Source organism: Vidua chalybeata, chromosome 8, assembly GCF_026979565.1.
Source record: "Vidua chalybeata isolate OUT-0048 chromosome 8, bVidCha1 merged haplotype, whole genome shotgun sequence".
In the NCBI taxonomy this organism is placed as follows: domain Eukaryota; kingdom Metazoa; phylum Chordata; class Aves; order Passeriformes; family Viduidae; genus Vidua; species Vidua chalybeata.
Genome location: NC_071537.1, coordinates 24,493,916 through 24,519,308, shown reverse-complemented (window position 1 = coordinate 24,519,308; position 25,393 = coordinate 24,493,916). Strand labels below are relative to the sequence as shown.

The 25,393-nt window shown below is 40.4% G+C and overlaps 1 protein-coding gene across 1 annotated transcript; it reads right to left on the bottom strand.

Moving 5' to 3' along the window:
• Nucleotides 1-1,683: 1,683 nt before the first annotated feature.
• BMS1 (BMS1 ribosome biogenesis factor) lies at nucleotides 1,684-23,952 on the bottom strand. Its single transcript, XM_053949480.1, has 23 exons — nucleotides 23,876-23,952; nucleotides 23,354-23,596; nucleotides 22,887-23,077; nucleotides 22,437-22,516; nucleotides 20,810-20,998; nucleotides 20,186-20,328; nucleotides 18,830-18,951; nucleotides 18,030-18,226; nucleotides 17,187-17,323; nucleotides 15,859-16,700; nucleotides 14,927-15,028; nucleotides 13,828-13,985; nucleotides 13,217-13,298; nucleotides 12,196-12,272; nucleotides 10,952-11,137; nucleotides 9,367-9,555; nucleotides 8,570-8,750; nucleotides 8,047-8,105; nucleotides 5,799-5,921; nucleotides 4,610-4,757; nucleotides 3,559-3,734; nucleotides 2,904-3,065; nucleotides 1,684-2,208 (listed from the first exon to the last, which is right to left on the bottom strand). The coding sequence occupies exons 2-23, from the start codon at nucleotides 23,527-23,529 to the stop codon at nucleotides 1,972-1,974; spliced, it is 3,957 nt and encodes a 1,318-aa protein (XP_053805455.1). The 5' UTR covers nucleotides 23,530-23,596; nucleotides 23,876-23,952; the 3' UTR covers nucleotides 1,684-1,971.
• Between the last annotated feature and the right edge of the window lie 1,441 nt (nucleotides 23,953-25,393).

The following is a 25,393-nucleotide window of genomic DNA, read 5'->3' as shown; positions in this document are numbered from 1 at the left end:
GCACACCAGCTCCCACCTACTGCCCACTGCCCCTTGGCTTCCTTTAAAACAAGTCCGCTCAATTTACAACATCTTCTCTCCCACTGAAGAAGGCTATCTAAAGGAAACAAAAAGTATAATCCAAAACCAGTATCTTGTACTGTCTTCCCAGGTGTAACATCTTCACACTCAGTTGGCTCTCCAAGTGCTTCTCTCCACAATGAAAAGAAGACTGAAGCCCACCATTTTTGTCTCTGGCAGAGCTATCATGGATAAACCAGATCTAAGTTATTTTTTATTACATGCAAATAGCAAATGTGAAAACCTAAAGTCAGATGCTGCTGTGCTAACTTCCCGGGCTCGTCACATGTGAATGCATGGAAAATGCAAACAGCACCTAAGATGGAAGTTCGCTCACAACAGCATAAAAACAGGGTTAATAGGAAACACTTCCTTGATGGCTTAATTAGACCTAGCCTAGCACAGCTGGACAGAAGCAGAAAGAACCCTGCAGAAACAAAGTCATGGCCAACCATCCTGTACTATTCCGTGGGGCAAAATGCCAACAATTTCCTTGTAAATCTCTGAAGGCAGCAGTTGTCTATTCAGCAGAGACTCTTCAATTATTCAAACATAAATCATGTTTTCATATTCACGTGACCTCATCTGAATCTCACAAGGGAAAGAAAAATTACTAACAAATTAATTTGAGTCAGGTGTCAGCCTAGTATGATATAGACAAAGATGGATGCATAAGAATTTCTATATCAGTAAACAGAACATTATGAGATTAATTTAGAAAATCCCAAAATACTAAATATTTTTTTAAAAATCTACAGACCCATTCGGCCAAAGGCTTTTGTGTGAGACAGCCTGATCCCACATGGGATCTCACATCTGAGATAGCAAATATTACTACAGTGTAATAATAATGAATTTCAGTTTGATGACAAAGAGTAAACCTTTTCAGGAAGGAGACCAAGAAATTACTGATATTATCTGCCCTACTGCCTGTTTGAGGATGAAGTATTAAAAATCAGTATACCATAGTAACTACTTGATGCCATATATGGCATAAAAATAAATTCTGCTTGCTCTTCCAACAAAATGATTGTTCAAAGTCTTCTGTCATACAGAGAAAGACTTCAACTGCCAGTTAATTTAACAGGATTGAAACCATCTACCACCTCTTCTGTCCGTTCATCTTAAGCCTAACAATGTACCATGAAACCAAGCTGGCTGGACACAGGAAGATGTTCCCAAAGGAAGCAAGTTACCCTTGTCAGTGCTTACCCCACAGAAAATCACAGAGTAGTTGGGAAAGGTCTGATACCGATGGTGCAGAAAGCTGCAGTCAGTGAGGGATCTACTGACAGCCTCAGGGTGCCAAAACTGGCCAAGTAACACAAGATCTACATGCAACACTATTTTGAAGATCTGCTTAATAACCTAGTGAGAAGGGGAAAAAACTGAGATGCTTTCATGCAGGGGGAAATGATCTAAGCACAGGAGTGAACTACTCTGATCAAAGATAAAGAATTTCCCAAACTCCTACCCAGTAACAGTTGATCTTCACACCTTTTAATAAAAGATTTGCCAAGGGAAAAATTTAGGTAATAGCTCAAAATAAGGGACATATTTGGAGATATTCAAGGGAGTTTTCTTCCAAAGAAGTCCACTAAGACAAAACACAAAGATAGAATATTCTGTAATTGATTAAAATATTTTATTGGCTAGATAGAATATGCAGTATGCATAGAAATATACTGAAATACAAAGTCCTCCAGAATATTCCTGTATAAAAACCACAATTCATACTTCTACACCTTATTTATATACAATACCAAATGTACTCAAGAGTGTGAGTAAGGTCATATTTGCATTTCTTTCTTCTCTTGAAAACACATCTGCTGTAGTCCAAGGCCATTTTGTTTCAAGAGAAAATTGCACAGCTACCCTATTTCCTCATTTGGCCTGAAATCTGATGAAATTTTACATACTCTTCTCTCCCTTACTAGATCCTTTCAAGCTTGACTTCTGCCTCTTTTTCTCCCTTTGTCCCAGTATGCGGTAGACTTTCTTCTTAGCCTCCTTTTGCCTCTTGAATTTCTGTTCATCCTCCTTCTGCTTAACTTTGAGATATTCTTTAAGCTGTTCCCGATGCTTTGCTTTGGCTTTCTTTATCTTGTAATTATTCACTGTACTCAAAGCACTGAGTAGAGCTGATATCTAGAACAGAAAATAGACAATCAATAGACATGCAGTTCAGTTTTGGTGAGCAAGAAACAGTGTAACCTCAGCAGACACACATAATGAATCAGAGATTCAAGGCAAGTTCCTAATTATCTCTGCACCTGTTACCCAATTTCTAAAATGGTTAAATTATTTATCCTGTTAGGAAGTTAATCAAAGCTTTAATTTTTGTGATTTTGGTTAGATAGCTTTTAAAAGGCTATGCCTAATTGCTACTATAGAACACTTAAACTGCAGTTTGGATCTTCTTGCCAATGTAAGCACTCTAATTCTCAATTTTGCAAGCAGAGTATTTGCTTCAAATCCTGTGTTAATAATGCATGGCAATGACAAGTCAAATAAAAAACTACAGCTACCAATTTAAGTCACCCATAATATGAGAGCACTAAATCCAAGTGAAATACCTTGCAAGTGCTGTGACAAGGACAAAAGTTGTATTTAGGCTTCAGGTGACCTACTAGTCTAAAAAATAGACACCATCCACTCGGTGACAGTTCCATATACATACTGTGTGCCAAACAGGAACAAAACAAATTGTGATCATTTTTTATTAGGAACATATATATCTTTAGCATTAGCAGTAGATTCAAATGCCAAAGCAATAGTTAGGAAAGCTTTAAACAGCACATTTACCCTTCAGGAGTCCTTGTTTCAGAGTAAGTGATAATTACCTTCTTTTCATGAGGCTCCCTGATAACAGCTGGTCTCCACTGGTCTTTTGGAGTCTTGCCTTTCTTCTCAAGATTCTTAGGCTTGTTCTTAAAAGGCAGTGCCTTCTGCAGGGCTTTAGGAATGTGGAGCTTATTGAAGTGCCTCTTCTCCCTCACAATAGGCTAAAAGAATGAATAGAGAATATATATATAACACTCATGATCTTAAAAAGCTTTTATTTAATTTTGCATCTTTCAGCGGGGAAAATGCCCCACAAAACACCACAAACCAGAACAGAAATACACACCCCTCAAAAAAAACCCCAACCCAAACAAACCACAAAAAACACAAACCAAAAGTAAAAAAACCAACATCCTCTGACATCCTTGGACTGAACTGTCAATGATATGTTCACCCCAATTACTACAGCAGAAGTCTCAGTCTGGAGAAGACTTCTACCCTGCAGATTACTTTATAAACTTTAACTGACCCATAACAATCTACTCTCAACTGTTTTATTTCCATCTCATACCAGGACTGTGCCTTGTAGATAAAAATTTGAAGTCACACATGCATGTGTATGAACATGTATTTATACTGCTCTCAGTTTACACAGGTCTGAGACACACTGCAAATTTGACTGGTTTTAAAAAACAAAACAAAACAGAAATATACCTTATAGAGAGAATCCTTGTTTTGTTTCAGTTTGATGCCTCGCTCATACCTCAGCTGGCCTGTTGTCTTCATTCCACTCCAACTATCTTTCTCACCTGCTGGTTTCAGCAGGGATGTTACAGGGTTATAAAATGTTGGGATAGAAACAGGATACCAAGTCCTCACAAAAACAATATCTGAAAGGAAAAGGAATGTTACTTGGCTCTAAAAATATGAAATGTAAAGAGTTCATCACATCCACACTCTAAGCAAAGATTGCCTGAACAGAACAGATACTACACCACATGCTAGCATTGTGTTTGGTATATAGACCAAATGTCTTCAACTTGTGGTAAAAGCAATGCAAAACCCCATAAAGGCATGAACAGCACACATTCCTGAAGAGTAGGCAGCTGAATACCATCCTGTTCATCATTCATATTCAAGAACAAGCAACAGAATTCACATATGTAGATGTGCCTGTATAATTACTGACAAAACCAATTTTCTTTGCCTGTTTTTATAAAAGGACTAACTTGCTTTTATTTTGCACTATCTGTGATTTTGGTGTGTTTAGGAAAACAGGTCATATAAATCCAAGTAAGTATAAATTCATATTCTCAATATCACAGTGTCACTTAGCAAACACAGGAGATCCTCTGCACAATTTCCCCAGGTTACAGAAAGAAGTTAACTGGAGTTACAACGCCAATCCTTGGACTTCTAAGAAAACTGTCCTTCTAGCACTTGTACCAGTAAATTCAATTCATTGTGTTCAAGGAGAAAGGCTGTGTAAAACACTAAAACTATGCTGTGTAAAGGATTAAAACACTTGAAGATGCATGTCTTCAACTCGAGCCTTTTTATCTGCATACTATGACTTCTGAGTATAAGTGAAAGAAATCCAACATAAAATATACTTCTTTTGAATTTCACTCTGCATCTCACAAGGTATTTCTTATTCTATGAATTCACATCTCAATTATCAGATCCCAGAATTCTGAGACACAGCTTTACAATCTGTGAAGAAGGATGAAAGTTGTGTGATAACTTAATGCAACGTGCAACTTACCACTCATCAGCAATTTGTCTTCAAATGTTGCTCTGAAAGCACCCACGGGAGCTCGGAGGGCCTTTTTGATCTGTCCTCGGATGCCACTCACACTACGGATCGCTGCACCTTCAAATTTAGCCACTTCCAACTGAGAGTTAAACATTCCCTGAAAATGTGAATTTCCCACCGTCACTCAAGATGCCAAGTCTCTCTCTGTGACCTATGTAGGCCACAAAAACAGAATTTCCACAAGCTTATCTTATAAAGAAGCAGGAGGAGCATAGCATTGTCTTTAGACTAAGAGTGCTGATCATACCAAAAACCCACTGAATGACTTTAGGAAAGCTACTGAAAGCAATCTACTTAGTCATTTATCACAGGCAAGGTTGCTAAGCATTAAATATATATATTTAAAATTTCAAAACAGAACACATCTACAGAAGCTTTACAGTTCTCCTTTAAAGTAATTTGCTGGAACACAGGATACCTTAAAAGCAAGCAAGCAAGCAAGCTGCCTTAAGTTGCTAGTTCTGAGATTCTAATACAATACAGCTCTTGAAGGTCTGTGCTTCTTTCATATATCACAAAAAAAGCAAAAAAAAAATCTCTCTATGCCTAGTGCAAACACTTAAGTGCTTCATTCCTGGGATCACTGCTTAGCTGCTTGCTGCCTCAAATGCAGAACAACCTAAGTTCTCTCTGAGCCTGAAAGCCCAGCTAAGCACAGTGGGAAGGTCAATGAACATTCACTTCTGCAGCACTTCCTACCCCAAACATTTTTTTAACTGTAACTGAGAAGTCTTAAGCACTGCTAGAAGTCTGCTTTGATTCCAGAGCTGAAATTTAGTGGGATCAGACTGATGCCTACCAGGCACAAGTTTACATCCTCCAAAGGTGTCTGCCACTACTAATCAGTGGGGTTTAGGAAGGAAGCAGGGCGTGGGAAGGAAAAAAAAAAATCACACTGAATGTGAATCAGGAGACTGTTCCAGAATTTTTGCCTGGTTAACAGTTATTCATATTCCTTGTAGTAACCAGTACCTTTAGAGATCACATAGAAGGGAGCTCAAAAAACCAAAGGCAACTCCTGAGATCCAAAACAACATTCAACACTGAGAACTTATGCCTCAGGAAAAACAACTCCAGGTTGCATTCCTTCCTAACATTAGTACATCTGGTTTTACAGTATACATACCTATGAACTTACCTTAATAAAACAAGTGTTCTTAAAAATTTTGAATGGAAAACCAGTTAACTTTAATTTCTTTACAATAGTTATGGATTTATCTAAATCGAGCACAACTCCTGTGGCAGCAATCCGGAAGTCAGGCTGAAACATCAGACATGAAAGACACTGCTGAATGTGTATTTCTCAAACAGTGAAGACACCATTTAGAATCACAGAATCAGAAAATAGTTTGATTGGAAGGTCATCTAGATGACTTCTAAAGGTCATCTAGTCCCACCCCCCTGAAGTGAGCAGGGACATCTTCCAATAGATCAGGTTTCTCAGAGCCCCATCCAGTCTGACTCTGAATATTTCCAGGGACAGGGCATCCACCACCTCTCTTGTCAACCTGTCAGTGTTTTACCACCCTTGTAAAAAACTTCCTCCTCATATCTAGTCTAAATCAACTCTTTTAATTTAAAATCATTCCCCCTTATCCTACCACAGCAGGCCCTGCTAAGTTTATCCCCATATTTCTTTTAAGCCCCCCTTATGTACTGAAAGGCTGCAATGAGGTCTCCTCAGAGCTTTCTCTTCTCCATGATGAACCCCAACTCTCTCACAGCCTTTCCTCCTGGGAGAGGTGCTCCATCCCTCCAATCATCTTCATGACTGTCCTATGGACCTGCTCCAACAGGTTCCTGTCTTTCCTGTGCTGAGGGCCCCAAGGCTGGCCATGGTACTCCAGCTGGGGTCTCACCAGAGCAGAGTAGAGTAGAGCAGAGCAGAGCAGAGCAGAGCAGAGCAGAGGGGCAGAATCCCCTCCCTTGCTCTGCTGCTGACACTGCTCTTGCTGCAGCCCAGGATGGGATTTGCTCTCTGGGCAGCAAGTTCCCATGACCACAGCATGTCCACCCTCTCATCCACCAGAATCACCAAGCCCTTCTCAGCAGGGGCTGCTCTCAATCCCTTCATTGCACAATCTGCACTGGGGGCTGCCCCATGTCTGGTGTGGGACCTTTCACTTGGCCTCGTTGAACCTTATGGGTTTCCCCCAGGACCACTTCTCAAGGTTCCCCTGGACATATTCCATTCCTCAGGCATGTCAACCACACCACTCAGCTTGGTGGTGCCTGCAAACTACCTGTGCCACTGATGGTCAGTGCTGATCAAACAGTGCTGGTGCCAGTACAGCCTGCTGAGGGACATCACTTATCACCCCTGCACATCAGGACACTGTGCTGTTGACCACTACCCTCCAGATGTGGAACCAACTCCTCCTCCACTAAACAGCCCACCCATTGAATGAATATCTTTCCAACTTGGAGAGAAGTATGTTGTGAGGCACCTGTATTCCACATTTCACTTTTAAGATTCAGAATTTCTAACCTTTACAGAAGTAATGCAGCATGAAAAATGCAGATTGACTAGTACAGACTAGTTGAGGTGCTGCTGACATAACATTCCTACCATTCACTAATGAGATTTCCAGAACTGCCATTCTAATTACCTTGGAAACAATCTAGAAGTCCTTGTGATCTACCTCACTGTGTTCTGTTTCTCTTTATGAAACAGAATCTTCCTCAGACAGTCTCAAAGGAGAAGTGCTCTGTGCACTGCTCTAAGACACTGTATTATGCGAGGGACACATGATGAAAATAGCCTTTTAAAACATGCAAAAAGACAACTGTGCAATAGTACCTGAAGGCATTTTTAGGAAGGAGATAATAATCACCACTCTGATTACTGACAAGCTCATTACAATGCCATGCAAAGCTTTTGTTACCAATTGTCTGCAAACATGAACCTACCTTTGATTAATATATATCTAATAAAGATCGTATCTGATAAATACTGCTTTAACGCTATTTAAATTGGAATTATGGAATCGTTTGGTTTTGAAGGGACCTCAAAGATCAGCTCATTCCAACACCTCTGCCATGGGCACCTTCCATTAGACCAGGCTGCTCATGGCCCCATGCAACCTGGCCTTGAATCCACAGCTTCTCTGGGCAACCTGTGCCAGAGCCTCATCACCCTCACAGTAAACAATTTCTTCCTGAAATTTGTTTAAAAAAATCAAACAAACAAACAAACAAAAAAAATCCTCTCCATACAGTTTCCCATCTCAACATAATACACCTTTCAAAAGCTTGAGTCTAGCTACTTTCTTAGTTCCTACAACTACACTGCTCTATCATAATGTAAACCTTCTTCCCAAAATATATATATTTTGCCCAAATATCCATACAAAGCATTAATCAACAATCTGTGGTAACAAACCTACCGTCGTGCCACTGACAGACTGCACTGCCAAAAATCCTGTTCCCTGAGGAGTGATGGGCCCTAAAAGAAAATAAATTTTAAAATTTCTGAGAAGTTTTACTACACAATATCTAGTCCCTATTTAAATTCCAAAAGCTTAAAAATACATGACAAATATACTTAATGAAGAAAACCAAAGTTTAAAGAACTCGAACTATTGCTCACATTTAAAGCCCCATAAAGGAATGGTTAACAAGAAGTTACTCATGCAAGGGCTGGGCCCATAATGTGTGCAAAGTCTATCTGCACACAAATCAGGTTCCTCTTCAATATGCTACAACTTAGCAGAATGCTCAGAATTTGCTTAAGAGCCAAGCAATTCACAAGTCATTTAAATAACCCACAAATATTAGACAACTGCCTATTTTCCCATACTACTTGGCGTTATTTTTTGTTCCAAGAGCTGCGTTTCCTGGTACGTCCCGCAAAGCCTGAGAGCCGTACGCTGCTGGAGCCAGCCGGCACGCAGCTGCAGCAGGGCTCACCCCAGAAGGCCGCCCCGCAGTGCATGTGCTGCGGGGTGTACTTCAGCAGCCGGTGCCGCCCGTTGTGGTCCTCCATGTAGAACATGGGGATGGTCTGGAAGCGCCTCCAGCCCAGCGACAGGATCAAGGGATCGCGCGTCTTCAGGATCTTCTTGTACCACCGGTGCTTCTTCAGGCGCAGCTGATTAGAAGAGAAGGTGAACCGTTCTACTACAGGATGGCAACAGTGATTCTGAAATTCAAGCCTTAATTTTTCAGGAATGACTGAAAGCAACTTCTATCTACACTAGAATTTTTAATACACTAAGTTATAGCTTTGTTTATCTTCAAACATTCTCACTAACATTAGGTTGACTGGGAAGAGCAATCAGTATTTCACTCACTCTGAAGCCATGTGTGTATGCGTACAAGCATTATATTAAAAATACATTTATATATGTGCTAGTAGCTTTTCTATATATGTGCTAGTCACTTGTATATAGATCATGAAGGTCAGAGTACAATTAATATTTGCAATTTAGCAATCACAGTATAAGATCTTAGTCCCGAGACACCTCTGCAGCTGAACATTAAACAACAGTAACCTTTTCCAGTTATCCAATTAAGCCTATAAAAATCCAGAATCTGCTACTGTAGAATTACACTTTGTGTCAAAAGCAAATCCCCTATTCAGGAGACAAGGATGGAAGTTTCTCTCTGTGTTTACTGTATTTTAAGCACACAGAAAGCAGTAACTCCAGACACCATGAAGCACACCTGTACCGAGATAAAATGCACTCAGCCCTTTGGCTACGTACCTGTACATAGCCGACATTTCCCTCGCTGTTGCCGAGACCACCCAGGATGATAGGATAATGAGGATCAAAGTTCAGGACAAATTCACACGGCACATTCTCAATCTCTATTCGAACATACATCCCAGGCCTGAATCCCTCATACTGCACTCTGGTCTCATCATCTTGATCTTCAAATTCTGCTCGATTAAGCTATGTGACAAAGAACACGATTCACAAAACTCAACTATTAGCAACTTGTTCTTGAAGGGCTAGTTCTACTTAAAACATGCTAATATTTATATAAACCTTTTTGGGAAAGATCTAATAGGTGTTGTGACTTCCTATTCAGAGGAAGATCTCTACCACCACAAAGCCCTTCCAATTTGAGATCCCAAGTGGGCCTGTTAGTCTACTTGAAAGACAGTACCCAAGAGAAGCAAATGGCTGAGGGACTTCTGAAACACTTTTCACTATGGTGACCTTGGATTTTAAAGATACAACTGTCTGAAGTACATTTTTTATTCAGGAGACCAAGTACCTTTTGAAGTTAATGTCTTCATCTTTAACGTGTCACTTCATGAGGATGCTGCACTCCTGTCTTACTCAGCAGCTTAAAAATATTTTTATGCATCCTCACACTGTACATCATCAAAAGCTCTTTTGTACCATGGGATAAGGAAGTAGATACTGTGCAAATATTTAAGAAGATAGCCTCATGAATGACAGGAGCCTCACCCTCCTGTTCTAGCTTCTGATGTTTAGCCACCCATAAGACACTGTTTCTTTTACTGGAATGTCCTTCTTTACCCTTTAAGTGCTCTCAGTGCATCAGCATAGCAGAGCTCACATTATCCTTTGTGACAGAGGCTAATACAAACAGGTAAGGATTAATTTAACACTATTTAGGGCAAAATTTTGTCAGAAGACAAGACAGTGAAGTTATTAACAATGTAAGGCAGTGTTCTCCCAAGTCAGTGAAAGAAGGAAGCTGCTTTTAAGCTTATGAGTTCTTATGTAAAAAAACAAAGGCCTGGAACAAAACCAACACCTCACATTCTGGATCCAGTTACACTGAAGACTTCTACCACATGTACAGAGCAATAGTCATTAATTATTTTTTCCTCAAAATAACTTCACAGTTGGATGAAAAAGACTGTCACAGAGAATTTACTTCTCCATTAATAACACTGCAAAAAATCACACTAAAAATAATACTAGGAAAATATATGGCAGAAATTAATATGAGGAGAATTTTCACCTTCCTACACATAAAAGGATGCCTTTTTTATTTAAAAACTTCTTAAGTAGTTGAAGTTGAGATGATACATCCTGGCTTATTCAGTGATTTAAAGTATGGTTAAATACTGCACTCAGTTTAAATTAAGCTTTTATTTGTTTGGCTTGTTTGCTTGTTTTCCTTTCCAGATAACAGAATCAAAAGTTCAAGCATAAAAAAATTACAAGCATGTATTTCTTTGTGTGTACTTTCTGAAATAACTCCTGAGCACCACCTGTGTCTCAAAGAAAAAAATCTTTGGGGGACAAACCCTGTGGAGCATTTTTGAAAACATATAGCCAGATAAATTGTCAAATTAGCAGATTGTACCTGTGCTTGTTTATGCATTTCTTCTTTAAGATCATCAAAGTATGTGGCATCCCCTTCATCATATTCTGCATCAAACATTTCTTTAAGTTTTCTTTTCTTGTCCATGCGCTCCTTTTTCTTTTCCTCCTCCTCAGGTTCTAGTTTGGATGTTTTTTCATCTTCCTCCTCCTCTTCTTCACTTCCAGACTAATCAACAATAAGTTGTCAAACATGTAAAATGGTTCACTGAAAACAACCCATTCTGATCAACATTTTGATAGATATTATTAAACAATACTTTTATAGATATGATTAAACAATACTTTCTTACAGTGTCAATTATTAAGACACTTGAAAAACATTTCCATTTTAGACAGAAATTAGTAAGCTATTCATACAAGAAGACAACTCCAGCAAGGACCAAAAGATCTCATGATCTAATCATATTCCTTTTCACTGACAAAACTTTTTTGACTAAAAATCATTGTAATGTAAGGGAACAGACCCTAGAACTGACCCTAGAATAGCTCTCAGTTATTTCTAGAGCTAATATAAGCATATATAATACAGGAGAAAAAAAAAAGTAATTGTGATAGCATTGAGCAATCATGCTGGAAGGCTGGAAGCACTCTTGAGACCAGGGAGAAGGAAGTTTGTTCACAGACCATTTGAAAACTGCCAAAATTATGCCATTACCCTCAATTTTATAATGAATGCAAAGCCATCAAGTTGCTCAGTCCAAAAAGAAATTGATTTTTCATTTTGTACTGTCACAGACAACTACAGTTCTGTTACTGGAAGATATCCAAGCCACAGCATAAAATTGCTTCCACCAACCTCCTTTCTGCAGATAAGAGGAATGAACTAGGAAACTGTGTCAAGTTTCCACTATTTGTTGTGTTTAAACAGAGTGCTATAATCTTCTGCATCAGATGAGATGACATAGTGCAAAAAATCATGATTACATTTGGTTTTAAAATGCTTCTGTCCTGCCTCCAGATCCTCCAACTCTTGATTAAGCCTGACACCTACTGTTAAATAAGTGAGGTGACTTCTACATAATTAACTATAAACAAAAATTCAGGCTCAGGCTAAAAACATGCCACTCTAGATAAAGTCAGTAATAACCATAAATTTTCTTTCATGCTCCCACTGATTTCCTTCCTACTGATTCTATGAACACCAAATTTATTACATAGGATGCCTATCACTTGATAAGAAGCACACACTTATGTTGCTAAAGAACACAAAAATGCAGATCAGACCTGCTCTCCTCCAGCAGTAGCCTTTCCTTTGTGTACAACCCCAGTTTCCAGATCTTCAAAATCTCCATACAGCTCTTCTGCAAGACACGTGAGCATTAGTTAACCATTCTGCTGTATTGCTCTACACCATCTCTCATGTGTTCAGTACTATGCATTTCTCAGTGCTGCTGTGGAGATTAGTTTCAGTCCAAATATTTTTGATTCCCATCAAGTTTTATATGTTTGTTCTGTCCTCTCTACAGCTTCAGCTGAAAATTCCCAGCTAAACTCAACGTGGCTCCTCCTTTACCCTTTCAACACCCTTATGATTTAAAAAATGTAAATGAAGTTTAGATCACCCCAAAGGACTCCCAATATATTCATTTGCACTCTAATGACACAAGACATCAGCAGAGCAATTGAGCTCCTATGTTTAATTTCAAAAACAAAAAAAAAAATTAAATATAGCTGACAGTCTTTAGGTTAAAAACATATGCTTACAGAAGCCTGTTAAAGCACAATCATGCATGTAAGATACAGCCACATTATTAAATTATTTCTTAATTAAAAATAAATAAATAAATAAAAACACCACCTCCAAAACGTCTGAAGATAGATCTCACTTTTTAGCCAAACGTGAAAGGCAAGTTTGTCTTCCCAATAAAGAATAGTTGCTGTTTACTTCTGCCATGACTATCCCAAAGAATAAACCATATAAGATGAATAGATGAACTCAGATACATAATTCAAAGCTGGCATGTCCAAGTGTTGAGACTAAGAACTCCATTTTGTAATTTAAATTACATACTCTATTTTTTGGAAAGTAAATTCCCAGAATGTGGTATGTGCCTACTGTTTCTACAGAGACTGACAGCAATGTGTAATAATGTTAGGATCTACATAATAATTTATATAATAGTTTGGAAAAAAACCCTGCAAGTATAGCACTAAGGCACAATATTCTACATACATAACTAAAGAGTCATACTTTTCTTAAAAATCCTGTATAAAAAGGAATCATTATTAGAAGTGTTACACATACCATCTTCCTCCAACAGCTTTGCTGCATCTTTATCATCCTCCCACTTTCCAGTAACAAAGCAGTCTCGAATACTGCTCATAACCTGCAAAATAAGTGTCATTGCCTTGCACAGCTGCAGCTTATCATCAACAGAAATGCTCCCCAAGACATTCCCCACTTCCCCATCAGAGACATCACCTCAGAGACAATTCTCACATGCAGCTCCACATCAATTCACCGTTACCAAAACTACATAATGCCTCCCCAAAAGCAGGACTGTGAACCCAGTTTAATTCTTGCTCAAAGGTCTTTCCACTACCAAAATCTCCACCCTACATTGTATTTTCACTTGGGTCTCCCCCGCTTTTTACTTTTTGGTAAATAAAGAACAAACTGTTATCCAACAAATATTCAAGTGAGATAAGCATTAAATTGATTTACTGTAACTTGCCACTCTTCTAAGAACAAGCCTTGGAATCTGTTACTTACAGTGACAGCAAGTGGCAGAATCTAAGACACTGTGGCCATAGCTCCCACAGGTCTGTTTCAATGACAACTCAGTCACACTTTATGAGACACAGCCAGGACAGAACCAGACAGGACATGCAGAAGCAATTATCCAATGGCATTACCTCTTCTAAATCCCAATCCTTCAGCTTTTCTACCAGAAATTTGGAGCAGTCAAGAGCATTAGCCTTCTGTTTGGATGCTTTGTCTGGACGGCTGACACGAAACAAACCTCCAAGTTCATCATCTGCATCCTCGCTCTCCTGGTCCTCATCCTCCACAGCTAAACCAAACACAGAGGCTGTGATGATTTCCCCCACAGTACATGCATGAAATTCATTAACCACCTCTCTCCTTATGTTTCCCAACAGCTGCAGCAGTTTGAGGAAATTAAAGAACCAAACTGGAACAGTTTTAAATGTAAAAGCCTGAATAAAAAGGTACACTGATCTAGTTGTTTTCATAACTGGAATTATATTTAAAAACATAAGTAAACAGAGGATGCTTGTTCAATATCACAAATTGGAACAATACCAAAATGATCTGTGAACAAGAAGGACATTAAGCTTGCCTGTAAATCAAGAATACAAGATTGGAGAATCTGTCAGAAAATCTTTCCACACCTGCACTGTGGAAGGTCTACAAAGGCCAAATTCTCATCATGTTCTACAAAGGTTCTGCACAATGAGATTGACAACCATTGTTGTCAAATTTGTGAATTAAACCAAAGTTGTGAATTAAAACAGGACAAGTTACATAAATAGCAATTTTCTCTTCCTTTTAAGCCAGCTATTTTCCCCTTGACAAACACCTGATACTAAGTAATGTGTAAGAGACTCTTTCACTTCTCTGTGAGACAGAAATTCCTGAAACCAGCCAACAGACAACATCCCTTCATGAAACACAATTACCACAATGGGTTTGCACAATATCTATCAGATCATTACACAAACGACCAAACCTTAAACATTTGGAAGAAATAACTGTATCAGAAAACATGAGTAACAACTGAGTAGTCTGGAAAATTAACTCAAAATGCTTTTTATGGGAAAAGTAAAAACTGTCTTCTTATTACAATTATTACTGAAAATGAGCATCAGCAATTAAAAAGTAACTCTCCTCAAGCCTCCTACCAAAAGACCGTGCTCAAATATTCAGACTTGAAAACTTGGTAACAGCTAAAAGCCAGCACATACTGAGACAAGTTTCCAAACAGATCTGTACCTTTTCCATATACAAGTTTACGAAGATTGGGGGTTGATCGCTGCTGCCTTAGAAAGGCCTCAGCTGCCTTCTGTGTGAGGTCCTCTTTCCATTTAAGTGCACCTGAAAGGGTAAAAAAATTGCAAAAAAGAACAAGAATCAGCAACTACAAAAATAATTGAAATATGGACATGACAAGAGGCTTAAGAAGTGTAAACAGAACCCACAATTTCTTCTTCTCATATTCCATATATACACAAAACCATAAACTGTTGATAAAAAATTATGCCACTGATTTTTTTTTTTTTAGGATACAACAGTAACAGATTTGATCATGTTCACAATGATACATATCTTCTTCACAGACTCACAGAATGGTTGAGGTTGGGAGGGACTTCTGGAGGTCTCTGTGTCCAGCCCCACTGCTCAAGCAGCCACCCCTAAGGCAGGGTGCTCAGCACCACGTCAGGATGGTTTTGAACATCTCCAAAGATGGAGATACCTGTTCCAGTGCTCAGTGAATACTTAATGCATTTTAGTAACATTCCCACAAACACGTTTTTTAGTCTTTCTAGATGTAATAGAGCATCATAATTTGTTTTACACACATAGCTATAAAGATTAAAGAGAAGTATATGCAAAATCAATTAAGTTCTGTTTATAAAAAAAAAACCTCTGTTCTAGAGGAGGGAAATTTGACACTGCATACTACAATGTAAATGAAAGGCTTAATAGCAAGTATTTCAAGCTTTCCTAACTTGAAGTTTTGCTACTTAAGAATCATATATAAATGCACACACACACACATATATATATATATATAAATAAAACAGGCAAAATGATGGAGTATTTAATAATGATATCCTTTAACAATTAATATAATTAAAAGTGGACAGTATTAAAAATTAAATTAAATTTAAGTGGACAGTAAAAATTGAACAGTTATAGTCTACCTGTTGTGTCAGCAGAAAGATCTATTTTTTCTTCATACTCCTCTTCCTCTCTTAGCAGGTTCTCCACATCATCATCCTCAGTACCTACAGTTTTAACTTTAGTCTGTCCAACACTATCAGCTTTCTTTGCTTGACTGTGCTGAAATCCATTCCTATTTGACTCTTCAGCTTCTAATTCCTCATGTGATTCCTCCTCCTCTAATTCCTCACCCTCTTCAAGGGAAGAGTTCTCATCCTCAGATTCTGACGCTTCTTCCGCGGTGCAATTTCCTGAATCAGTAGTGAGCACTGCTTTTCTTTTGGGACTGTGCTCTGAGATTTGTGATTTTGTTTCTGTACGTTCACTATCCATATCATACTGCTTAGATTCAGCTCTTTTATTTGCAGCCTCAGATTCACTACCTAAGCTTTCATCTTCACAAGTCCTTTGTATGTCCCCCTCCTCCTCTTCCTCCTCCTCCTCTTCCTCCATCTCACTGTCTTCAGGGGCAGTTTCTCCTTCTTCTTCAGAGCTCATCTCCAGATCATCATCACTGTCAGCAAATGCTGGGAGCTCATTCACAGCTTCTTCCTGAGCCACCTCTGTTTTCAGACGCTTGGCTCTCCTAACAGCCATCCCTTCCCGTATTAGCACTCTCTCACTTTCTTCCTCAGCATCATTTTCATCATCACCATCACTTCCATCTTCAGACACTGCTTCTTCTTCATCTCCTTCTTCTTGGTCATCTTCCTCATCACTTGCTACATCATCATTTTCCTTCTCGTCGTCTTCAAATACAGCCTTCCGACGAACTCTTCCGGTCTTCAAATCCACCTGCCTCTCTTCTTTTGGCATCACAAACCTGTTTTCCCAAAGACCACATTTGGGGTAAGATGGTAAAGTACAAGAAAATTTTAATAAAAGAATTAAGCTTCATGTTAGTATTATTAAACAGTTCTACAAACTTTATTTCAAACAAAATGAAGGTATGTAAACCATTAGAAAGGCAGTGGCATCCTTTAATGTCTCTTTATTCATGAATATTGAATGTTATAGCCAAAAATAATTCCAATAAATTTTTTCATTTTCCATGGAATGTATTAAAACAGAAATGTTACTTGTACCAGCAAGAAATTCCTGGAAGGCAGGACTACACTGCTTGCAAAACCTTCTAGTACCAATTACTTCTATCCCAAAATACAGTATGGCATATGAGTAATCTCAGGAGAGGAAGAATCAGACAATATGTCATTTCACTAGTTGTGCTCTATTGAGAATTTTTCCTAAATTAGAGCTTGAAATTAGAGATTCATTCATGCTCAAACACTGCTCAGCATTTAAAACTTACTCTTGTCCTACATCTTCTGAACCCAAGGGTGTAGAGTCCATGAAGAGAGAGACCTTGCTTGATGCCATCTTAACATCAATGGTTGAGTGTGTGGAGATGAGGCTCTGAACAAGTTCCTGATTTGGCCTCATTTCCTCCTGGAAAGAAAAGATTTTTTACTTTTCAATTAAGTTGAATAAACAAATGTCTAATGACAGTTATCAGTTTAAACCAGCAGAAATATGCATATGCAAGAAAAAAATTGCAGAGCATTTTAAAGAAGCATTTTCTCAGAATAGAATAGCAAGCTCTCTCTTCCCCTCTTCACATTTCAAGAATATCTATAATATCAACCCAAGAAAAATTGAAGAGGGACTCCTTCACAATATGCAACCACTACAGTAAATACCAGCAAACACATTATCACAGACCCAAAGGTATTTAACATTTAGCACAATACAGGGGAATAAAACTGAATTTATTTTGTTTGTAGGTGAATCTCTTTTTTTTCTCTCTTTGACCAGTTAAATCCTTTAAGTTTTCTCCCAACAATCACCCATGTCCTGCAAAATAAGAGTGGTAATAGTCCAGCACCAGGAGATTTCATAAATCTTAGGTCAATATTTGGAAAGTTATTATTCAAATTTAAGGTATTTAAGATCAACTGATCTTCCAATGTTTTGTACAATAACAGATAATAGAAATATCCCTTGTCTGAAATCCCTGAAGAACAACTAATTACCTACTATGGATAGACAAGGATTGATTATTTTAAAGAAGCTTATTTTAAAACACTTATTTTGGCTTTAAGGATAAAAACTATATTTTCCAAGAGAATTCAAACCACCAGCAGCATTCTTTTACCTCTTCTTTTTCATGAGCATGGCTTCCACCAAGGTCAATGTAAACAGCATCTTTATCATACACAATACCCCCGACTCCTGAAAGAGGGGCATAGACAAGCTTCTCTTTCTCATTTAAGGAGCGTTTCTTCTGCTGCTCAGGGAGAGCACAGGGGTCTGGCAGGAAACTCACATCACTTACAGTGAAGTCTCCAACACCTGAGGGGACACACAATGATTCATCAACAGGAAGCTCTGTACCAAACATCCAATTCCTCTGCCTTACCACTGAACTCAGAGAAGTATACATAAATTCACCAGAATCCTGCAAAGCTTTGTTTGTTTCTTTGCTTGTTTTCAGTGACAAAAACAGCAACACACTTTTCTGAGTAGGTCTGTAAATTCATTACCACGGTATTTCGTAATTTAAACTTTTTTATCATTCACTTAAAATATTATTCAATTCTGACCATAATAAATATATTACATAATTTACTAATTCACATCATTCAAATTTAGTTTCATCATTAGGGCTGGTATGCTTTACATTTTAAGCACCTTTTGAAGTGATATATCTTTGAAAAATTTTTAATACTGTAAATAATGTGTTTATCAGTACAACAAAACTGCACAATTAAAAGCAAAACTATTTACAAGATTTATTTTCACAAAAACATGCATTATGAAAAAAATTTCAAAAACATAACAGGTATTTAGAAAGGTGAAAAGTTTGTTGTATAACATGCTTTAAGATACAAATAATTTCAGCTATGTTAGTTTTCACAGTTCAGTACAGGAGGAGTTCTAAGACTGATAAATTACCTGGCATATGAATTTGACTTTTGTTTTTTAGGTGTGCTCCTCTCAGGTATCCATACAGTGATATCTTCCTGTCACATTTGGGATTGATTCGAACATCCTCTGGGTTTGTCAGCTCTTCCATTCTACTCAACATTTAAAATGACAGTTAAATATCCAGAGTCTCAATGGTAACTTCTGAGAGAAGGTAATTTAAGAGAAGAGAACATCACTGCTGCCACTGCATGATCTGCAGACTCTAATAGTCAAAACTGAATTATCATAAGGAAGTTTTTTTCCATGAATTTTTTCTATCTCCTAAAAACATTTTAGAATTGTATTTTAAAAGCTGTATAATTATGTTCAACAAATTTCCAGAAGGTTTACTGACACTTCACTGAACAGGTACTGCTTTCTTTTAACTACTCTTTATCGGCTTTGCACACACAACCCTCCTCTAATCAATTTCACCATTAGAGGGGAAACAGCTGCATGTCACATTCCCTGCAGCCACACAACACCTTCTTTTCCCTAAGAATGGTGGTTAACAACACAAAAGCTACCACAGAAAAGAGTGGCTGTTTGCAGGCAGAGGAGGGGGAAACTCCTTTCTACGCTGCACATGGGAGGCAGCACAGGGAGCCAAGGAGGAGAATGGGGCACACAACCCGGTGCAGATCAGCTTAAAGCTGACCCAACAATCATGAAACTGCAACAGTCACAGCAACCTAAAACAATGTTACTGAAAAACTACAGAATGTAGGGTTTGCATTTTCCCTCTCTTTGCTTTATGCATTTTGCAGGACTTTGCACAATGCTTATCTACTTCTCTGACAATTTTTCCTGAAGAATTAGAGCTAAAGAAGAGGCTCATTCAAGGCACTTTAGATTATTGTGGGAATTTAGTCATAACTGTAAGCATTCTGGCAATAAAAAATGAAAGGTGAGGTAATTTCTCAAGCAGGCACAGCTGCCATCAAGATTACTTTCATGTTCCAAAGAGACTCTGAATCAAATGCTATACTTGGGAGATGAAGCAGAAGGGACATTCCAGGGAACTCAGAGGACTAATTCACCAGCTGTTGTTTAATCACTAGAATGCTGTTTCTTTTCCACAAAAATTCAGTATAACCATCAACAAGCAGGATTATTTTAACTATCCTGTGTTTCAAAAGTATTTACAATATACGAGAGGCATGTGCATGATCTGACACAAATGAAAACTCAGCGGCACAAACCTGCAGAGGCGCCTTCCCTTCCCAAAGCCACTCAGGGAACACCAAACATTCACACACAGAGCTGAGGGCTAATAGCACAGCTTTTTCAAATAACAAGGTGCTATCTACTCTGAGAATAAAGAACAGAGAGAAAAACACACACCTGTCTGCAAGAACATACGGGTGAGACGTCTGCCAAGTGAGAGGCCGGAATTTCATAACCGAAATAAAACGCCCCAAATTGTGAATTTCCTGCTTTTGATATTCTCCGTGAACCATCCCGGACAAATAAAACAACTTGGCACCCTAAACACATTAAAAAGACATAAAAACATAAAAAATTCTACTTAATACCCATAAAGCTAACAAGAAAAATACACAGTTAATGCAATTCTAATTTGTAAATCATAACTGAAAATTACATTACAATTGGGCGTGAAAGATCAAACTAACCAGGTTACTTCAACATGAAAATTGTCCCCTAAATCTCAGTGGAAAACTATTCACATCCTCAAGACGTCAAACAGACCTACAAGCAGATCCTCCTCACACAGCACCTGCATACAGACCTAGTAGCAAATTTAGTGACTTATCACACTGGGATAAAGAATAATCACACAAGTATTTTAGCAAACAGAAGAAAGATGAAACAATCTGATACAGTATCAACACTGGTCACTTACCTATTTAAAAGATGTAATAACATAATAAACACAAGTATTGACCCACTTTTAATTTAGCTTCCATAAAGCAAAATACATGAAAAAATTAATGTTAAATGTCATACCGGATACACTTCAGTCCAGAATCTGTGCTTTAACTTCTTTTTAGTCTTCTTTAATTGTTTGTTGTTCTTGAATGTGTCCAAGTGGGTTAGAACTCCCATAATTTTGGGAAAGCCATGTACCTGGCAAATGTTCAGGAATTCAAATGTCTCCATCTCAAATCCAAAGCTGGCATCAATGAGCATGAGAACCTGTAAACACAACATTCACATTTCACTAAAGCAATACCACAGTGCCCACATGAGATTATTTCAAAGACCACACCTTTAAACTCTTAAGCTTCTCAGGACCCAAAATTTTGCAAAAGGTTCCATAATTTATTTTCATATACCCTGAAAACCAACTTTGGCTTTTTATCTGAAGTATGGAACTTGGCTGCTAAAGATGTTCTAGATGCTCTAGGTATGCAGTAACATTCAGTATATAATAAGATCTGAACAAGTGTTTACTTAGTGAATTTAAAACATGCAAAACTGATTATCTTCCAAGATATTCAGGAACATCTTAGAAAATTAATAAAACTCTTATACCTGTGTCTTGGATACACTAATGCTGCTAAGGCCAAGTCTTTTGGTAAACAAAACCAACTTTTTTCCCTTGTTGCAACTGCTGTTACACATCATTAAAATGCACTGGCACAGGGAAACAACAGCCAACAGTCACATGGAAATGCAAGCAAAGTTGGTTTAGGGTCTTAACGATAATAAAGAACTTGAAACATACAGGAACTGATGACAGATCTTTAAGCACTGATGTAATCTCACCCCCCTAACAAAAAATCCAAACAGATTCTCAGCACCACCATGTGCACACAGAATCTGAAACATCCACCAAATATACCAGCAGAAGTATTTGTACTGCTTGGTACATCTCCTGTACTCAGTAGGAAACACACAAGTAGAAGAATATCTAGATCAGTGTACACAAGTATTTAGATATTTACATAGTTAATACTTAGACAAGGATCTCAATACCTAATCAGCTGTGAATAATATACTCCAAATCCACATGTAAAGTAAAATTCTAAACAAATAGATCATGTACTGAATTCCCAGGAACAGTTGATGTAATCTCTTGATCCAAAAGTTGCAAGTAAATTACAACAGTGACCACACTCCACTGAAATCAATTGTATTACTACAAGACAGATGGAGACAGATGGAGACCTCAGAGTGCATAAAAAACCCCAACTAGTACACTAATACATACTTCCACTTTGAACATTACTTGAAAACTTCTTGACTAAAAATCATTTTCAGATTTTATATGGTTTAACCAGAACCCTTAATGAGAAGTCACTGTGTCACCTTGGCTTGTTATAACATCTTCCACTAGAAGTTTACCAGTTGCATTAGCAATGAAGCTCAGCAGCATTTCCCTTCTTTCACATCCTCCCCACCACCACACACACACACTTTACTTTCCCCACCCTCAGCATGAGGAAAGTCCTGGCGTTGTTCCAGAACATGAGGTCTGTCAAAGAGTTCAGGTCTTGTTCTCTTTGAAACCAAAGACAGTTTTGCCTTTGACAGCAAAAAATGTGTAGAAACCAGACACTGGTGCAGTCCAATCAAAAGTAGTATTTTCAATATAAATTATAGTAGAGATCACATTCCATTGTTAACTTACCAAATCAGCAACTTTAGCCAGGTCAATCATCGTGTTAATGTCACATCCACATTCAATAATGGTCAGCCGGCGTTTTTTACCTGAAAACAGAATTAACCATCAAAAAATGAAACAGAGGGAGCAAACCAATTCATAGTTTTCTTTTCAGGTCACATTCCTGAAGTTCCTCCAGGGTATCTGAGACCCAGATTCTGGTCTAGCATGTAAATCATCCAACATGCACCACTGCAGAAGAATCTGTTTTTACCTGTTTATAATTCTGCTAAAATATATTTTTTTAATTTAAAATTATCAGATCTTCTTTTACTGTACCTATGCCAGATCACACATCCAAATTATTTCTTCAAAATGACCAAAAATCATGAGAACATGAACACATCCCAGCTCTCAAAGCAAGACAAGTAAGGAACACAAAAGAAGCATTTCCATTTCTCCTATCTTTGTTCTCACCTGAAACAATTGTAACAGGACCCCGGATTTCAACCAGCTTTTGCCTTGTGAAGTTCTTAATGAGACACTTTATTACAGTGCTCTTCCCAACCTTGGGAGGGCCAACCACAACCACCACCACGGGAGGTGGCTCCAAAGGAGTCCGGTCAACCACGGGAATGTGATGCTTTTTAGTCTTCAGATCCTGAGTTCTGAGGAGAAATGTGTCATAAATAAACACAGGAATGTCATGGGGAGCTATACTGCTTTTCTATCGATTAACACAGTGTAACAGAGATGCACAAAGCACCCCATTTCTGACACACACACACAAACTACAGCGTGACTGGGGCAATGATGAACTCTAGGCAGACACACCAGTGAAAATCACAGTCTGTGTATGTCTTCACAAAGCAACAAAGAAAGCCCGGGCAACCCCCACCCTCCAGCCGCCTCTGCACACTCTAGAGCCAGCTCCCGCTCCTCACCGATGGAAAGTCCTGGCCATCCGCACCGCGGACTGCACTGTAAAGGCTTTGGGGTTTCTCTTCCGTGCATTCTCCTCATCGCCTATTCCCAGGTCATTGAGATAACGTTTCCTTTTCTTCTCTGCCTTTGGCCCGCTATGCTTTGCACGATGCTTCTTCTTCTCTTTTTCCTCCATCTTGCTCGTTCAACAGTTGTTCACAACCAGCAGGATTCTGAGTGCCTCCGTGTGACAGCGGACGCAGCTGGCACAGGAAGAGAGCGCAGCTAGCACAGGGCAAGTGTACACAGCACAGCGCTGCAGAACACCGGGAAGCACTACCAGACCCAACTCCCGGCGCCCATGCACGCCCTGCCCGGCGCACGGAGCCCCCGGGCCCCGCACTCCCGGCCCAGGGCCGCGGGCACCGGCAGCGCCCCGGCGACGCGGCGGAGCGGCGGGGAGCTGCCGGGCACACCGCGGGCCCTCAGCTCGCGAAGGGGCCCTGCGGCGGGGCCGCTCCCCACGAGCAGCCACCACTCACCTGTGCCGTGCGTGCCGTGGGCCCCGGTCCTGCCCGGCCCCGCGCTGTGCCCCCGGCTCGGGTGCCGTGCCCCCCGGCCCCGCGCTGTGCCCCCGGCTCGGGTGCCGTGCCCCCCGGCCCCGCGCTGTGCCCCCGGCTCGGGTGCCGTGCCCCGGCCCCGCGCTGTGCCCCCGGCTCGGGTGCCGTGCCCCCCGGCCCCGCGCTGTGCCCCCGGCTCGGGTGCCGTGCCCCGGCCCCGCGCTGTGCCCCCGGCTCGGGTGCCGTGCCCCCCGGCCCCGCGCTGTGCCCCCGGCTCGGGTGCCGTGCCCCCCGGCCCGGCCCGGCCCACGTGCGCCCGCACCGGCCGCTCCGCTGCGCAGCCACCCTCCGGGAAACAGCGGCTGCGCGCGGAGTTCCGGCCGCGGCGGAGCGCTATCGGCGGCGCACACGGTGTCCCGCAGCGGGAGGGTGGCGGCGGTGCCCGCACAGGGGACCGGGACGGGAACCGGGAGTCGGCCCCTTTGCGCGTGTTTAGGAATAAATGACTCTCCTGCAAGCTCTGTGAAAGCTACGGGAGGACGAGCAAGTCAGAGGGTAAAAGCCGATGAAGACCTTTCCAGTGCAGTGAGTTCGGACGGAATCAAAGAATGACAGAACCAATGGGGATTTCAGCTCTGAGCCCGGGGTCACGGAGTCCAGCCCGTGCCCGAGCGCCGCCGTGCCAGCGCCTCTTGGCACGGGGTGCCGCGTTCCCTTCAGCCCGGGAACGGTGACAACACCACCTCCCCGGGCAGCCCATTCATTCACCTTTTCTGTGAATAAATTCTTCCTGATTTCCACCCTAAACCTCCCCTGGTGCAGCTTAACACTATGTGCTCTCCTCCTGTCGCTAACACAACTTAGCGGGGGCGTTTTGCACCCACAGGGACATGACCAGGCATGCAGAGGGCAAGGGACCCAGGTGAGAAGTGAGCCATTGTTTTATCTCAGGTCAGTGCCCCGCCTGAAGGTCTGTCCCCTTGAGGTGCGTTGTAGGTGCAGACCCTGCTCCATGAAGAGCCCTCTTCTCTGGGGTGATTCTCCTAATGGCATGAGCCAGCGAGGGGCAGGGCTGCTAACGAGGTGTCCGGCCGTGAGCGGATCCCTGTGTGCTGCTGGCTGGCCCCATCCTGCCTCCCAGGCAGGTGGCTTCCAGCTGGACTTGCAGGGACCGTGCTGTCACACTGGCCCTGCTCCCGGAGGAGGTGGCTGTGAAGAAAGGAATGTGAGTTCAGGTTCCCACATGCTGAGGACACCCTGCAGTGAATTAGCCCAGGCTGACTAAAAGTGGCGTTGGTGAATTTGGGTCCTCACTATCTCTTTGACAAGTTATGTAGAAGAAAATACGTGTTTCAATATTTAGCATGCAAAATGCTCCCTTCTGCTATAAACAGAAGCATTTTACAGGCAGTAGAAGGGTAGTTCAACTACTGAACACTGGTTCAGTAGTTGGTTCCTGCCCCAGCTCTTCCTCAGCATCACCTGATGATATGACAGCAG

What these genes read in the sequence shown, in the direction of transcription:
- BMS1 (XM_053949480.1), bottom strand. Translation starts at nt 23,529, where the DNA reads ATGGAGGAAAAAGAGAAGAAGAAGCATCGTGCAAAGCATAGCGGGCCA. An exon ending in TGGCTAAAGTTGCTGATTTG is followed by an intron (nt 20,999 to 22,436) that starts GTAAGTTAACAA and finishes TTGTGTTTACAG; the next exon opens with GTTCTCATGCTCATTGATGC. An exon ending in AGAACACTTGTTTTATTAAG is followed by an intron (nt 4,758 to 5,798) that starts GTAAGTTCATAG and finishes TCACATTTTCAG; the next exon opens with GGAATGTTTAACTCTCAGTT.